The 17,784-nt window shown below is 34.6% G+C and overlaps 2 protein-coding genes across 5 annotated transcripts in view; one reads left to right on the forward strand and one right to left on the reverse strand.

Moving 5' to 3' along the window:
* Window positions 1-4,010: 4,010 nt before the first annotated feature.
* The window catches only part of LOC125062292 (tyrosine-protein kinase Abl), a 39,354-nt gene continuing 25,580 nt past the window's right edge, over window positions 4,011-17,784 (reverse strand). For 3 of the 4 annotated variants that reach the window (XM_047668099.1, XM_047668097.1, XM_047668100.1), the window contains exons 8-16: window positions 17,414-17,690; window positions 14,100-14,250; window positions 13,001-13,163; window positions 12,196-12,281; window positions 7,425-7,615; window positions 5,524-6,921; window positions 5,008-5,120; window positions 4,707-4,856; window positions 4,011-4,436 (exon numbers count right to left, since the gene is read on the reverse strand). In XM_047668099.1, coding sequence (XP_047524055.1) covers window positions 4,433-4,436; window positions 4,707-4,856; window positions 5,008-5,120; window positions 5,524-6,921; window positions 7,425-7,615; window positions 12,196-12,281; window positions 13,001-13,163; window positions 14,100-14,250; window positions 17,414-17,690 — 2,533 coding nt within the window. In that variant the 3' untranslated portion in view covers window positions 4,011-4,432. The remainder of the gene's footprint in view (window positions 4,437-4,706; window positions 4,857-5,007; window positions 5,121-5,523; window positions 6,922-7,424; window positions 7,616-12,195; window positions 12,282-13,000; window positions 13,164-14,099; window positions 14,251-17,413; window positions 17,691-17,784) is intronic. The other variant, XM_047668098.1, reaches the window with a different exon arrangement.
* On the forward strand, window positions 15,377-16,853 carry LOC125062294. The gene is made up of 4 exons (XM_047668101.1): window positions 15,377-15,508; window positions 15,642-15,772; window positions 16,130-16,205; window positions 16,268-16,853. Exons 1-4 carry the CDS (start codon window positions 15,451-15,453, stop codon window positions 16,471-16,473), a joined length of 471 nt encoding a protein of 156 aa, XP_047524057.1. The 5' UTR covers window positions 15,377-15,450; the 3' UTR covers window positions 16,474-16,853.

A 17,784-nucleotide genomic window follows, 5' to 3' on the forward strand; every position in this document is an offset into this window, starting at 1 on the left:
CATGTAATCAATTACTATCTTTGGATTCTATTAGCTATAATGATACAGAGAAGTAGAGATCGAATGGAAACACCTGTAAGTGGGAAAATAATGTTCTGTAGAATCACCGTGAACTTGTAAGCAGGAATCATTTTGTGTAAACGTTACTTCTACAATACAAAGCGCAATAAAGTCGTTAATATAGTCCTGTCAATTAGTTCATGGTTAATCTCCAGAGCATTAATACATATTACTAGCTTAGTATGGTTAGGACTTGTTGTACATGAAAAATATAAATTAATACAGACCTAAATAACCATGGCATATGAAAACCTGGTCTTTCATGGTTTTTTCTTCTAAATATATGAAGAATTTAAATTTAATAGCCGTTTAAAAAAGATTTTTATTGTAAAACATATTCTGGTCCAAATTTTACTCGGACCTTACAGTCGTCAATGTAATAATAATGACATATTTACACTCAGCCCTGTCAGACACAGAAGTGGGTCAGTGAAGTAAATAGGTCACTCGCGTAGCCAGTGCTCACGCCCATCGCTGTGACTCTTGCATGTGAGCACTGATGGCCACGTTATTCCAGTACATATAAATGGTTATATTTCCAGCAGTGGGGCAGAAGTAGACAATTATAGAGCAATCAATGCCGTACATATATGAAAGAATGTGGCATTAAATTATAATCAATAAAATACACTCAAACAAGTACCAACCATACTAAAACCATTGATTAACGGATAGTTACAACAATTTGTTTGATGAGTAACGAATCGTTAATGTAGCTATCTCTAAGTGTACAAAGCTGGAACTACTATATACAATGTGGTAAAATCATACAGCCGTATTACAAAACGTAGACTAGATATACCGCGTTTTATAATAAGACCGATAATCTATGTGTTATATTGAGGTGTTAAAAAGTAACTTTGCTTCAAGACTTGACTGAACTGACATTACATTAAAAAAAATACTAACTCATTAAAAATGTTTGTAAAATAAATGCATATAAAGAAAAATAAAATATATTTTTTAATTCAAATAAATATACATAAATCCATCAATATAACACACGGTACGATATATGTTCACAAACCGATCTTTATATTTGATCACTGGTAAACTTAATATAATTTTAGAAAATACAGGATATTACAATTTCTATAGAAAAAATACGTTATTATAATTAAATAGACATTGAAGTAGAGTAATATAGGTGCATATCTCTGAACGCAGTCCAATTAATATTCCATACACCAGTTTTTTACTTACGTTAAAACGACTTTTGAACCTACGTAATTAGTAATTTTGTCCCACTATTTAATGCTTTTTGACAAATCTAAATATTAGTACCACCAGGGCGTACAACTAAGTATTTTTTATTATTCTATGTTAACTCATAATAAATCTACAGTAAATCTACTGATGTCTATTTTAAGCAATATGTTGCAATTGATTGAGAGCGCTGATATGACGATTAAACTGTGTTTCCACCTGATCTACCATAGTAGGTTGAGTATATCATAGAATGAATGAAACCTTATTAAAAAACAACTCATTTTACTGTTTTCAAGTGTCAAATAACTTTAACGCTATGTGTTTCACGTTTATAAAAACGGGTATCTATAAATTCAAAAGACGTTTTCACATCGCACACGTCTGTCATAAATTCGTATATTGAGCTTCTTCACCTTCGGTCCAATCCCATTGAACTGATTCAGAGTGCTCCATATAATAATATTACACGCAAATGTTCCAGTAAATAGTCTCTAAGGCCGATCGGCATATACGGTTAAGCGTTATCTACAAACTTACCCCCTATAAAAACTAAACGGTGCAACAAGCGTTTTAACCAGAAAACATCTCTTTTCAATACAGCGTAAACACAATTAGATAGAAAGAGACAAAGGTAGTCTAAAGAGACACTGATTTAGTTTTTATGAAGAGGATAGGAGTACTAAATGTTTCATTTGGGAAATACAAAACCTTACGATGACTTATAATAGTGATGTACGCAAATAATACTTACGTATCCTTACAATTTGTAATAATAAAGACTAGCATATCCTGTTAAATAACGTTTTATATAAATGGTTACCTATATATAGTATTTCACCTAAGATACCTTAAATAATTTCGATAAATATAATGAAAAAAAAGAAAAAAAAAAGAACACCTGTTGAGCATATTCCGATTAAGAAGCCGTATCACAGCACGCTAACTTAAATAGAAATCTTATATTAAGCTTGACCCGGGGTCCAAAAAAATTATAAACTTTACGAAAATAGGCCAACCAACGGTCCACAAATGACCAACTTGAAAATAATCATGACTGTTGGTCCGAAAATACTTACTAAATATACAAAAATGCTAGAGCGGTAGGAGGCAGTAGATAGGAAAGCGACAGGAATGTTTGCGGGAGTCGGAAGATGCTTCTTTCATATCACAGCTCATTCATTGTGGAAATCGTGTTTAAATATTTTAATATTGACATTGGAATTAAAGAATTAACTTCTAAAAACGCAACATTGTTTAAAAATTTAGTACTGATGAAATATGTTTTTATTGAAATGTTAGAACATTAAATTGTACCACTAGAAATGATAGTAAAGAGATTTTCAATAAATATACTGTTTAAAACAATTGGCATGCATTTATGTAACTAAAGGTCTTTGAAAAAAAAATTATGAGCTGTGTATGAACCGCGAAAGAGCCGAAATATTGTTGGAAATGTAAATATCCCAAACAACATTCGGTGAGGCTAAATGCAATCACTAAACCTACTTACTATGGAATGAAACGACCTCGAAACTACAAAATTGAGGTCATTCTCACTTATTATAAATTGAACTGTAAAGCTCGTCACATCGGACGCCATTTTGACGCTTGCGCTAATTAAGTTGTAAGCAATCTGTGATTTAAAATGTTTCGCGTCAGATAATGTGAGCTTAGGCCAAGACTCATAGACAAGTGAGTGCGAACTGAATCAGTAACTTGGCAGATGACAGTTCGCAATTCTCTCGGAGTTTTAAACTTTCAAGGCCGTGTTTCTTACTTACATACTTAAAGAGTATTTGCGACTCCTCAACACTCCCAATTTTTGGCACAGAAAAATAATCATACTGCATGAATTTTTTTTGACTTTGACCCCATTGATATTTTGAGTCTATTATGCAGAAAAGGGCGTTTTCTAGCTGCTAGTATATTTAGGAGCCACTTATTACGAAAGCTTCATAAAAAACCGGCAACCTGTTTCATGCATTCTCGATATTTTATCACCTTTATCTATTTACAAACGTAGAGAAAAAATGACTCCTAAATCTATAGCAGTATCTACAACGTTGGCTCATTTTCATATCTGTAAAGCCTCAGAAATTTTCCCGTTGCATTGAATTAGTAAAAAAATGTTTTTGATTAAATTCGTGAGAACGAATATGGCGTTATTGTCGCCACAAAATTCAAGTGAATATTTTGTTGTTAATCGAAAATCCTTAAGCTTTACATCAATAAACCCTTAAAAATTAAATTTAGCGCCCTTCATATAATTCGTTTGCAACTACAAAATTATTCACTTCAGTCTTTACAAAGGAATATGTTCGCAAATTCTAAATTGTTAAATTACATACATCTTGTACTAATCTTTAATTTTGTAAATCATAACCTTTGTACTAAAATACACTAAAACTAAAGAGTATTTGCTGGTAATTAATATGAAACGCGTGTCTTTGGTTGTTATCCATTTTATATATTGTTACGATAGAGCATTGACGGAAATGTTATATCATGCTCTAATATAGTTAAATTGTGATATATACAGCTATGTATCAGCAAAATTTATTTCTGCGTTAATTCTGAATTATTTTAAGAATATTTGATTTGTGATAATGTGACATAGAAAATTTCCGCATTTTATGAATGTTTAATAAACGTGTTAATACAGACATTTTGGCAGAAACGTTGCGAATGAATTGAGAAGCGATATATGACAGAACATTGGTGAAATTCACGTTTTTTTTTACTTTATGAACTTGACGCTAATATAAATATATATTACGATAGTATGTATTATGTAGTTTATAGACGCTAGTATGTATGCCTTCGTAGCTTAGTTAATTAATTGCGATGATCGAGGTCAAATCTATAACTTTATGGTAGGCACATATCAACTGCCCATAGACACAGAAATGTGTGTACTCTGTCTCCTCTAAACAAGTCACACGAATGTTTCATTAATTACACATTTTAAATAAGTTACTTCAGAACTCCATACAGCTTGAAGGCTTAAGCGCGACATTTTAAGTCTTAATATTATCTTTTAAAATATTAATACAATATAAAGAAAAAATCTCAATGCATTTGTTAATAATACAAAATATAAAGAATAGTGTAGCAAGTGTTGCTTGATGTGATGTAATCAAGTGGCAGTCGAAAAAAAGCGAATTTATCTGAAAATATATTTAAATCGTTACCATGTAACTTGCTGAAACTATATAAAAATCGGGAAATATTGACGTTATAATTATTAGAGAGTGCCTATTGAAACGGAAATCTGTTTTACAGAGTAGCTCGTCAGAAAATGTTTAGTCACAAACAGTTGGAGCACATGATATCAAATATCTTTTATAAGGCATTTATTAAAAAATGTGATATAAAACATTTAATCATGGAAGTATAAACTAATTTTATATTAGACATTTCTCATTTAATATACATACCTATGCACAATATTAGCGAGATCCCTGAGTGCTTGTTCCACTCCATCAGCCAGGTGATGATGATGAGGCGCCGGTGAAGCCAGGGCTCTAGCCTCACATTCCAATCGCGTAGCGGCAGCTCTTAGCTGCACGCGCAATTGTGGTGCGCACCTAAAAAGTACTTATCATTAGATAACTAAGGGGGCGGTCAAGTATTACGTAAGCATATTTACTACAAAATTTAGCACACCTATTGATAATACTCGAATAATATCCAATTAGTGAAAGATGACCTTTTTCGAAGTCAGTTAAACACACTTACCTGCTAGCAGAAGCTGCAGACATACACGCACTGCTTAGGCGTGCAAGTCGCTCGGACGTTTGGAGACGCCATAACGATCCACGACCGCCGCTTCCGCCGCAGCCACGACGGACCTAGAGTTTATTAGATAACCATGAAACAATAGAAAAGTTTCTGTAAAAATAGTATATTATATATTAACACTTTGTACAGTCTATACCAATAATAAAAATAAATCAATGGCGCGACAACCTTTTTAGGTCTGGGCCTCAGATTTCTGTATCTGTTTCATGACCATTGGTAATGTAAAAGGCAAGTAGGTGATCAGCCTTCTGTGCCTGACGCACGCCGTTGACATTTTGGGTCTAAGGCAAGACGGTTTCCTCACGATGTTTTTCTTCACCGTTCGAGCGAATGTTTAAAGCGCTCATGGAAAGAAAGTCCATTGATGCACAGCCGGGGTTCGAACCTACGACCTCAGGGATGATGTCTAACACCAATAATATTGACAATTATTTCAAAGTTCAAAAACTTTACCTCATTCGTGCAGCATTCCAAAGACATTCTTAACGCAGCAAGAGAGTCGTTATCCTCACTGTCTGCATTTGCAGACAAAGGGGTGGCATAAATACCACCTTTCCCCAAAGGCCGACCACGTATGGACGGCTTACTAGCCACCGCTGGCTTATCATCACGCCGAGTTTGCAAACTTCCACATCGGCCTAGCCCTGACCTATCATCAGGAGATCCATCTTCTATCTCATCTTTTGGCTTCATTTTAGGACTCAAGCGTTCATCACTCTCTTTATTCTCCCATAGCTTCTTAAGGCTACTTATGCTGCCCGTGCTACGGCGTTTATCATCTTCATCACCACCACTCGTATCTAAAGATCCACTCTCGGACCTCTTCTTATCAGAATCATCACTTTTACTCGAAAGATCTTTTCTAGAATCTTCCGGAGAATTCTCAACTTTCTTTAGTTGGCCGTTAGTAGAAGGCGAAGTGCTGTCGACTTTCCGCAAACGTGATTTGAAATCGATTATGGATCTGCCAGATTCGTCTGATTCCTTTGTATTGTTTACTCTGTTGGTCTCAACCTTTTTAAGTTGCGACTTGAAGTCTGTGTTGGTCTTAGTGTCGAGACCAGGTTTTTTGTCAATATTATTGTTGTACGATGTCTTCCTGAGACTCGCTTTGAGATCAATTGGGGAGACCTTTTCTTTTGTCTCGGGTTTGGACTCTTTCTTGTCACCCTTTCGGAGGGCTTCCATGTTTAAGCTCTCCGACAATTCGGAGACTAATCTCGTGACAGGGTCACCGAACGATGTGTGCATCTCGAGGATTTCATGAGGGGGTGATTCCTTGAGTTTCTGCTTCTTCTTGTCGGCGCGCTCTTTGATTTCCGCGACCAGCTTCAGTTCGAGCATTTCCTTCATGATTTGTTTTGCTGGTTTTTCTTCCATTTCGGTGGGTGTTTCTAGTCTGTCCGCCGTGTCGGTGCCGGCGTTGCAGCAATCTGGTGGTGGGGGCGGTGGGGGTGGTTGCGGTGTATCTTCGGGCGGAGGGGGAAGGTCTGGGGGAGGAGGGGGAAACTCTAATTCAGCAAGCCTTGGTCGGGGTTTGATAGGACTGTTGGTGAATGATCTAAGAGGGGGAGCCGCGCGCGCCGCTCTGGGCGAAGCCGGCGTAGGGGCAGTTACACCTCCCGAAGAATTTGATCGTATCATGTGGGGTTGAGATCTGGCAGTTTTAGGCGATAGAGATCTAGCTTCATCTTGATGGGGTTCGCGAGGCGAGCTCGGAGCGCAGGGGGCGCCACTTTGACGAAGCGACTCCAAATAGGCTCCGATGCGAGCGCCTTTCGGAAGTGTTCCGTAGCGATTTATTGCGCGTTTCACGTTCTGAACTTCAAGCGCTGCTACTTGTACACCCTGCTGTAATAGTCAAGATTTTTATGTTAGCCCTGTACTACCTATGTATCTATTTCAAATATTCATAATAAATAAGGCCAATAAAATAGGATTCAAACTATACCATTTACTACGTACAGACTGCTAAGTATAGACGCACACAACCATATATTTTATACAAGTAACAAATTTGTAGGCTGTAGAAGACGATCTTAAAAAATAAATTACTTCAATTGCTATCTAGATTAAAGTTAACGCAAATCATTACTGATAAAATATTAAAACAAAATGTAAAAAATTGTTTTTATTGTTATTCAAAATAATTTCACTACATAAATATTTTAAAGAGAAATTACTGTATTATTTAGAAAACAAATGATTTTACATAAATAAAATCGCAACTTCTTACGACCTTCTGATCTTTCTGGCTAGACAAACCGACTATTTGGTTCTATGAAACTAAAAAAAAAAGATTACTTTACTAACCATTTTATAACAAAAATAAAACATAAAACCAGGCGAATAACCTTAGGGACGTCATGCGATGTCTGATGTTGATGTGAAGGGCCATGGCCGTGGTGGCGACGCTTCGGCCTGTGACGATGTTCCGATGCCCCCAAGCTCATGCCTACAGCGCCCGCTGACTCATCAGTATCTGGAGTTGCTTCTGCCAAAGACCCCTCCGATGACGCCTCACGAGCCCCAACCCGACCCCCACCTAAATTCAAGAGCATTTGTCAAATGTCAATTATAAGTGTCAACTGTCATTTTTGACAGCCACCACGAGAAAACTTGTCCCTCGAGTAACCAGATATGAAATGAACGTGATATGACTTCGAAATGATTGCACGAACACTAAAAATTACACAACGTGTTATCTACAAATATCTGAAAAAATGACAGTATTCTGAAAATACGATACAACTACGATTAATGGATACTAAATATGAAAAAAAAATCCTGAATAGGTTTCTAAAAACATAACACAATCTATGGAAACAATATAAAAAGCAGCACCTACGGCTAATAGACAACGAAAAGACTAGTAAGGGCAACTTACACATGACATTTCGTGTAATTGAACATTCATTCCTATAATCATTGTGTAAATCGACCTAAAAGCACCTCACACCCCATCCATAAACATTAGAATAAAATGAATCAAAAGTCACGCAACTCTATGAGAAGAAACGAAAGATATAGGATCAGAAGCGACCTCTAGATAGGTTTTAGCAAAATTAAACCGAACCGAAACTTCGCAACGCCAAGTGTCAAGGACATTTAATTTCTTATAAGGCGTAATAACGCATATATTATAGAGATATGTTTTTGATAAAAAATTAAAAACATTCTCAATGTTTATGATAAAAAATTAAAAACATTCTCAATAGGTAAATTTGTATCCAAGAATGTAACATTTTGCAACTATAATATGTATATATACGCCAATTCTTTTATATCGTACATGGCACTTGACACAAGGCAAATTTAATACGTAAAAATATTTTCATTCAACTAATTAGAACATTTATAATTATTATTTATATAAATATATAGAGGTTGACGCACCACTATAAAATATTTTTCTATCATTAAAGCGTTGATATAAGGCTTCATTAAAGTATTGCATTATACAATTTTACGAATAGAATCATTTGTTGCGAAATATTCAACATATAATTAAAGTATGTACATGAATAATCCCATTACACTTTAATAATAAAAAAACATTAATGCGTCAACCTTTATTAAAAGATGTAAAATACATAAGTAGATTGAACCACAAGGCAAAATCATTGCTACCCATTGCGTATACTTACAAAATGTTTGACCCTATCGCTATACACCTGAGCGAGCGGACAAAGACAAAAATGCTAGTTTAAAAGATGCATATATTAAATATATCTTATTATAATGCTTATAATAACATGAGGCATACATGAAATAATAATTATAAATATGGCAAATTGCATTGCTTGCTCTGAAGTCGCTCTGGCAAGACAATCCGCAAAAATAAAGGTAATATACAGCCAATAGCAAAAGCGGTTCTTAAAATAAAAATAAATACATATAGAGGTATATTCTCAACCCTAAATTGCATCCAATGGCGTCAAAAAAGGAGACAAAATAGGCGTATGATCATAATGATCGACAAATCGATAATTTTATAAAATATATGACGTTATGTAAATGATCGTGTTCAATGATTGCCTTGATTGCCATTAGGTAATTTAAATAATACATAGCCTATATGCTCTGTCTCAATCAGCCATAATATAAAACGTGGACATGTGTTGCATAGAGAAAACATTACTTCACGTTTTATTAAGTCGGGCACGTTGAAATACATATTTAGATAAAAGTTACATTATACACATATTAGTTAAGTTCGTATACGTTAATCAAGAAAAATATAAAACCTACTAATTTAATTACAAAATGTAGAGACGGTAATCATTTTCAGTAGCCTCTACGCCTCTACTAAGTATAGGTGAAACTTGTACAGACCCGCGATTAGTATAAGACCATCTAGTTTATATATTAAGAACAGTGTTATCGCATTGGCTTAAGTGTGCGACTGTCAACGACGACTGCGTTCGAAAAACAGCTTCCTATTAATTGACTTTTATTACTTTTATTAAAGAGGAAATCGACGTGCCTAAGATAAAAAATAGGTGAGCGTCAGGAACAGTACAGCTGATCATCTAATTGCCTAATAAGAAATTAATGATCAAGAAACAGATATACAACTCTGAGGAAACCATGGTTGTAACGCGATTAAAGATTGTCTTTGTTAATAGGAATTTCGAAATATTTAATTTAATTAATACACCAAGACGAATATATAACGTCACATTGAAAAAAAAATACCACACTTCGCAAAAAGGCATTCTTCATTTCTTTCACTCAAAAAACGCATGGGGCGAGGTTCCTGCAGCTTGCATTGAGATGTTTAAGGATCAGCCTTCTGTCTCTACCGATACCAATTATACCTCAAGTATAGAATCAGTCATAAAGATTCGATATAATTTATTAAAAATACCCTTCTCACTATACATGATACGAGGCATGCCTTTTAAGTTCTGTCGTTTGCAGAAAAAAACACAACTAGAACCTTATAGTACTTTTTATTGTTTTTCAAAGTATTGACCACGTAGCTTAATACACTTTTCCATTCGCTTAAACCAGTTATTATAACATTAATTCCACTCTAAAGTGGAGGTGTTCAAAATGGCTGACTTGAAAGCGTCGACTGCTTCTTCTCCGGACTGGAACCTTTGACCACGAAGACTTTTCTTAATTTTTTGAAATGTAAAGAAATCGTTAGGGCTTAGGTCAGGACTGTATGGAGGATGGTCAAGAATTTCTACTTTTTTCTGCTTCAAATACTGAATTGTTTGACGAGCGCTGTGTGAGCTTGCGTTGTCGTGGTGCAGGGTGATGCGCCGCTTTAAGTTAGATTTTCGAAGTTTGGCGATGACTTGTGGTAAACAAACTGTGGTATACCACTCTGCGTTAACTGTTCTACGATCTTCAAGTGCAATAGTCGCAACATGGCCGGTTTTTCTAACGAACGTGGCCACCATCTTCTTTGAAGTGCTTTGAGAACGAACGAGTTTAGTCGGCTGTGGCTCGTCTTGAAAGACCCAGATTGTAGATTGTTGTATGGAATCAGGATCGTAGGCATAGATCCAAGATTCGGCATCATTGATGATGTCGTAGACGTGATTTGACTCTCTTCGGTTGAACCTTTGCAGAGTTTTCTTACACCATCTGACGCGGGCCGCCTTGTGATCGTCGGAAAGCAGATGCGGTATCCAACGGCAAACTAGCTTTCTCACACCAAGCGTTTCATGCAAGATCTTCTGAATGGTTGTCCCTGAGATGCCTAATAGAGCCTCTATCTCTCGATACGTAACATGACAATCTTCGAGAATTAGTTGTCTCACAGCAATGATGTTTTCTTCAGTGAAGGCGGATTTTGGGCGTCCTTCGCTAGATTGGTCACTAATACTAGTATGTCCAGGCTGGAATTCTAAATACCAGCGTTCGACACTCCGTAGACATGGGGCTTCATCACTGAACACAGATATTAGCTCTGAAAAACACTGAAGCCGTGTCAGGCCTCTTCTAAAGTTGTAGAAAATTATTGCACGAACATTTTCCTTAGAAAGATTCATTTTCGTACGCAACTTGACAGATTCAAATCGACGCTGTGACTAAACAATAGCATTAATCCTAATACTTTTAACTGTTTTGAGATTCAAAATGTAAACACATTCGAATATAGTACAGGTCCAAATTCAAAGTTGCCGGAAAATATGGAAACGACAGAACTTAAAAGGCATGCCTCGTACGGTACTAAAACTACAAATGAACAATTTCTATACTATGCAAATGATACAGTGTAAAAATTGTGCTTTCTACTTGTGTGATCTGTAAACTTTTTTATACAAGGTTGACATAGGAAAGTCTTCAACATATGGGTAAAAGAATATCTCAATCTATATAGTTCTTGTTTATTTCACCAAAACATGTGTATAATCAGTTCGAGTTGGTTTGGGCAATTCTTTTATTGGAGTTTTTTAAATTTTTAAACCAACGTCCATTTATTAGTGACATTAATACTGTAATAATCTTTATATAGCATAACACAATTTGCCGGGTCAGCTAGTTTGTATATAGTTCTAGAAAATTCCCAGCCCACAGATATACAAACCACTTTTAATCAAAATCAGCTACAATAACCAAATTAAATAATAGATAATTTTTTAGACACGTATTTGAATAGAAATTATAATATTTTCGATATAGTTTTTAACGTTTAATTCCGCACTCGTTTAGTGTCTCTAACATTCTTCACAGTGATGTTATTACTAGTACTTGTATTACCACCGCCAACTCCGTATTCACTCACAAAAATCTATAAAATATGATAAGCTAACACACAAGATGCCGACAATAGCATACATAATTTCCTTGTAATTTTTTGTACTAATTGAACAATTTATTAAATAAACTTACTTTACAATAACTTCTTTACTTTTTTTGTATTACTTAACTAAAACTCAAATATTGTTACTAAGACATTAATCAACGGACTGTATCGTCAGATAAATTAAAAATATTATTATTGCATACAAAAATATATATTATTTAGATGATGATGTGATGATGATGATTATTTAGATGCTCTATATGACAGAAAGCTTATTCCATAAATCCGAAACCCTAAAAGGGCAGATGGCACTAAACAAGCCATTTGTTAAGGTGGTATAAGGTTAGACAAAAACTTACCATTGAAAGAAGCCAGCCCATCGTCGTGAGTTTGCTCCTCGGTTGCATACTGCGACTCGCGAAATGAGCTGCATGATGACAACAAACTGAAAAGGGGATAATTACAATTAATAATTGTTTATATATTGTGTCAAACGTAATATGACGTATTATGTCACGTGTCATCGTTGGACTAGATGCTGTTGACCAATCACAACGGAGCCCGACGTTTCGTTTGAATATGATTGGTCAGCATCATGCTACGTCATATTAAGTCAACCACAATGGGTTTACAAAAAAAGATTGTTTTCTTTATTGTGTTTTTTTAATGGGGTGCTTTTTTTAATTTGAAGAAACTGCTTTTAGCAGTATTTATTTAATCTTATTTTTCTCCTGTTTTGTGTAATTGTGATATAAATTTAGTGTTTTTATTATTTTTTCATACTTGCATTAGGGTGACCTGTATAACAAGTTACTTTCCTGACACTTTCTACTTTTCAAAACAAAAGTGGAAGGTCTTCTATTGACAAAAATCAATGTGTATCACACACTTAAAGTAGTGTTGACCTCGTGGCTTCAACGTGCAAACGTTCAACCACAAATGGACTTTTATGTGCGCGTACACCCGGTGGTACGGTGAAGGAAAACATCGAGAAGAAATCGCCATGCTTCAACCCACAAAGTCGACGGCGTATGTCAGACACGGAAAACCTACTTGCCTATAAAGAAACATTACAATTTAATCAGGCCAATACATCTGTGTAGTGTGTATTGCGACACTTTTAAAATACGACATCCCTAAAGCATTTAAATAATTTATGTTTACCTGGTACGTTTGGGTGGCTGAGGTGCCTGCTTGCCGCGCCTGTTAGTCGGGCGACGCATTTGAACGCCACGATCGCCTGATGTCTGCGCCCCGATGCTACTAGCCTTCTTCAACGACATATGAGGCGTTCCTGTACATCCCTCCTGAAGCTGTTTTTCCACTTCTGAAAAAATATTTGCTTTAAATGTGCTTATATAAATAAAACAATCGTTTATGGAATGGTTAAAGGCCCAAGAGGTATCACCACACTTAAAACAAATAGTTTGTGTACAAGCTCAAGTCTGGTAGACTTTGTTCTAATATGCGTTATATTGATGTAGAAAAAGTATATGAAAAATATAGAAAATGACCGAAGACGTTATTTACATGTAAAAATAGTAACCAGGGTAAACATGGTTTATGTTTTGTACTTATGCATGCCTAAAAAAATAAAGAAAATTATATACTTATTTACCAAAGACGTTCTTAGTACGATTTTTCTTGTAAAAATGGTAACCAGGGTAAACGTGGTTTATGTTTTATTATTATCTATCTATATAAAAATGAAACCCGTTTTCCATTGTCACGACATAACATGAAAACGGCTTGCCCGATTGGTCTGATTCTTTTTTTATAATATTCCTTGAAGTACGAGGATGGTTCTTACGGAGAGAAAAATTAAAAAAAATTGAGTGAAAAAGTCTAAAAACAACACTTTTCTATATTCCCATACAAAATATTCGTAATATTATTTAAAGGCAATTTGAACTTTAATACCATATCATAAAGTTAAAGTGTTAGTGGAAGGGTTCCGGGAAGGTAAATTTTTATTTTTTGACATAATGTATTTGTTGTATTATCAACTTTCTTTTTTTTATCTTACTAGCTAGACCGGTGTCCCGAATAGCAGAATAAGTATTAAAAAAAATAAAGAATCGACTGTTAGGCGGTACGATGTTCGCCGGGCCAGCTAGTTATTATTAAATCTACACTAGTGTCACGTTAAGTTAAAAAAAAATTTCTTTGTGACGGCGCATCCTACTTACATACACAGTATTCAATTTCGTTATTTTAGCGTACAGGCATTGTTAATACATGTGTTAACTTAAAAAAAACTCACCCTCAGTAATAGAATTATCTTGGAACATATGCTCCAGGGCGTGGTGGATTTCGCGGAATGATGGGCGATCGGATGCATTCCACTGCCAGCATCCACGCATCAGCTCGTAAACAGCCGCTGGGCATCCGGGAGGGCATTCCATGCGGTAGCCCTATGGATCATAGGGGAAAACGAAATAAATTGATTGGCCCACACATTTATAAAAACCTGGAAAATTAGACCAGAATTGTAAAAAAAATTTATGTTTAATTGCCGTATTTAAAATAAAAGAAGCGTTTCATTTCTTTCTTTTAAATTATGCTTAACCTGTGATGAAGAGAAGGATTTGTAATTCAGCTACATATTTCATTAAAAAAATAATTCTAATTATTAGCAATTTTTTTATAAACAATCGGGTTAAAGTTATTGTTTGTTGTAAAAACAAAATTTATTGTGACCTAACGACAAATGTTAATTCAAAACTTGCTAATAGCTAAGATCGATGATCCCTTAAAAAATATTAACGGCGGAAACAGATCAGACAATAATTCTCTAAATTTATAAATGATTAGAACGTATTTGTGAAACCTAAACCCTATTAACTAAAATATTTAGTGTTAAATAAATATTTAAATATAACAATATATTAAAAAAATTCTTATATGCTCTAAATAAAGACTTTAAAGAATATTTACTATAATTCAACACAACTGTTAAAATGTTGTTTACATTACCATTGAAACCGCATTCTCTTTAAACAACAATAATTTGTATACAAATTTCATATAGTTTATCAAATGAAATTGCGATATTGATAACAAATATACAATTTCTATGTATGTAAATAACGTACATACATGGTGTGCGGATCGTTTAAACTCGATAAAATTAGTTTAAGTTCAGTTTAAAAACAAATGATTATACTACTATAGTAATTTATATATAATTGATTTTCCCTATTTCAACATAGTAAATATATATGTTTTAATTAGTTATATCCGCGACCCGATGCAGCCAATATACCATAGTTGAACAAACATGCTCGTAAATGAAATAATCGTGACAAAAGGAGATGGAGTGTCTGAAATCCAAAAAAGTCGAAACCTATCTAAATTAAAAACATGTCAACATCTGAAAGCAAACCCTATAAAGCGTTTCAGTGATTCTTACATGTATGGGAATGCGTAGCTATAAACTAATAATATTATTGAAGCCGAGAAATTGTATAAAACAAACGAAGACTGACGCGATAAAAATAAATCAGCATGTATAGGCATTTATGAAGGCACTCGTCATCCTACGTTCGTATAAACGCACCGCGATACAGTTTTTAATCCATTCGAGGCTTGGAACTTGAGGTGTACTGGTGAAAATGTCAGTGTTGAAAAATTCTATTATTTACTTTCTACTCATCTCAATGGCTGTGAATGGTGAGATTTTATTAATTATTAATCATAACTATATCGATCCAACAACCGATTTTATAAAATACAAAGCAGTTGAGAACTATTTGAAGAGTTTAATTATAATATATGAAATGCACGAAATCTTATATTATTTAAGGTAAGCACAAGAAAGGCAAGCCGAAAAAGTTTTTAACACCGACCGCTAAAGGCATTCAATGTTACAATTGCCTGTCTTTCGACCATCCCGGTTGTTGGGATCCTGATCACCCCGATTATGCTAATATTACGGTAAGGAATATTTATATTAAATATATTCGACTTGGTTCTTACCACGGTTATACACTGTATTAAATATTGACCAGTCAGTTTAGGGTTTTCTTAATTAATAACATTTCCCTACCTTGTAAATTAAGTGCCGATTTCATAAAGCTGTTAAAAATGAAAAGCAACAAGAAATTAAGTATCTTATTTTAGTCTCTAATTTACTGTACATAAAACTACTTCTAAAATAAATAGTAGATGTATTGTAGCATGAAGATATTTTTAATTGGCTTACTTTGTATACTTGATTTTTTAAAGATGAGAAATCGCAATCAGTCAATAAAAAATACATCACCAAAAAGGAAATAAATTGTATGTCAACAGGTGCCAAACATCGACTGTTATATCCCCGGAATGGCGTTTCTATGCATCGTAATCACTTCAGAATCGGCAAAATTAGGTATGTATATAAATTAAATTGCATTCAACAGTATATACATTTTTACATATAATCTTTTCTAGTTGAAACCGGACAAGAAATCGGTCCAGTAAGAGCCCGGACGTGTGTACCAGCGAAGGATTTTTCGAAGAAAACCGTTTCATACTCAATGTGTAGCAAGCTTAGCAAGGAACTGTCTGCGTCCGAAATATTCTCCCGAATCGCCGTAACGAGACCACAATGCGCGCTTTGCAAGAAACATTTGTGCACGGAAGCATCTCATTGTTAATCTTATAATCTTACAGATGGATATCTAAAGTTAGTGTATAGGTTAAAATAATTACGGTTGAGTTAAATTTTGTAATCGCTCTGTATTGTTTGTAATACTAAACGCTTACATCATTGTTTAACAAACGATGAAGTTATATTTCACACGAAATGCAAAAAGTCGAATTTGTTTTGAAACTTGAACCTTAAACGGTGTGAACCATATTTGGTTCTTTTTATTTATGGTTATTCCATTTTTAACTTTGTTTTAGTTTCCCAGGAAATATTATGATAATATTTCTGTATTTCCTTAATGAATTGAAGTATTCAGAATTATATAAAGTAGGATATGAATTTACATGGTTATGCGTAAATATATATATATTTTTTAAATAAATTAAACCGAATGTCAATATAAACTGACCTGTTAAATAAATCATTTATTATTTACCTATATTTATACCAAAATATGCGTGGATCTCAAAAAACTGCACCAATTTATAATAACGTGCACGTAAGTTGAGATTTCGACTCGACTTTTAGTTTCCGATAAGTTTGTGAACAAACATTACGTAGATTATTTTGCATTACCAAGCCCTAATTAAAAAAAAACTTAATTAAAATTGTTTATTACGGCACTAGACAGGCATACGACAAGGGCTGAACTGCAGCTGTCTTATCATTTTTAACCAATCAGTTCACGCCATGATAGAGCGTGACTAAAAGCCCTACAAGAATATTTTTCCTACACAACCAAGTGCGCCATTTTTAAAAACAAAGCAATTTCAAATAGGCAGTTTTACTGATAGCTTTTGTCTTTCCTTTAGATATATATTGATTAATACGTAATATTTTTGGGATTTAATATCGTTATTGTTTATAAAAATACTATTAACAAAACAATTTCAATACAAATCACGAACTATCGTAGCAGAATAAAATATTGCGAATGAAAATTATACCTTCTCAAGCATGTGGTAGACATCAGCCAAGTCGACGCCGGGGTACGGTGACATTCCGTACGTCGCAATCTCCCATAGAAGTATACCAAAAGCCCAAACATCAGATTTGGTGCTGAACGTGTTGTACGCCAGGCCCTCTGGAGCTGTCCATTTAATAGGGAATTTGGCACCAGCGTGGGCAGTGTATGTATCGTCACGCATGAGACGCGCCAAACCAAAATCGGCCACCTTCACTAGGTGATTCTCACCAACGAGACAGTTGCGGGCCGCCAAGTCTCTAAAATGATTAAGAATTCGTAGTGAGAATTTACGAAAGACGAAATTAGTATATGCTCCGTTGAAGTCTACGGGTCTACGTGATCTATTAACAT

The sequence above is a fragment of the Pieris napi genome, chromosome Z, assembly GCF_905475465.1.
Source record: "Pieris napi chromosome Z, ilPieNapi1.2, whole genome shotgun sequence".
Lineage (NCBI taxonomy): Eukaryota > Metazoa > Arthropoda > Insecta > Lepidoptera > Pieridae > Pieris > Pieris napi.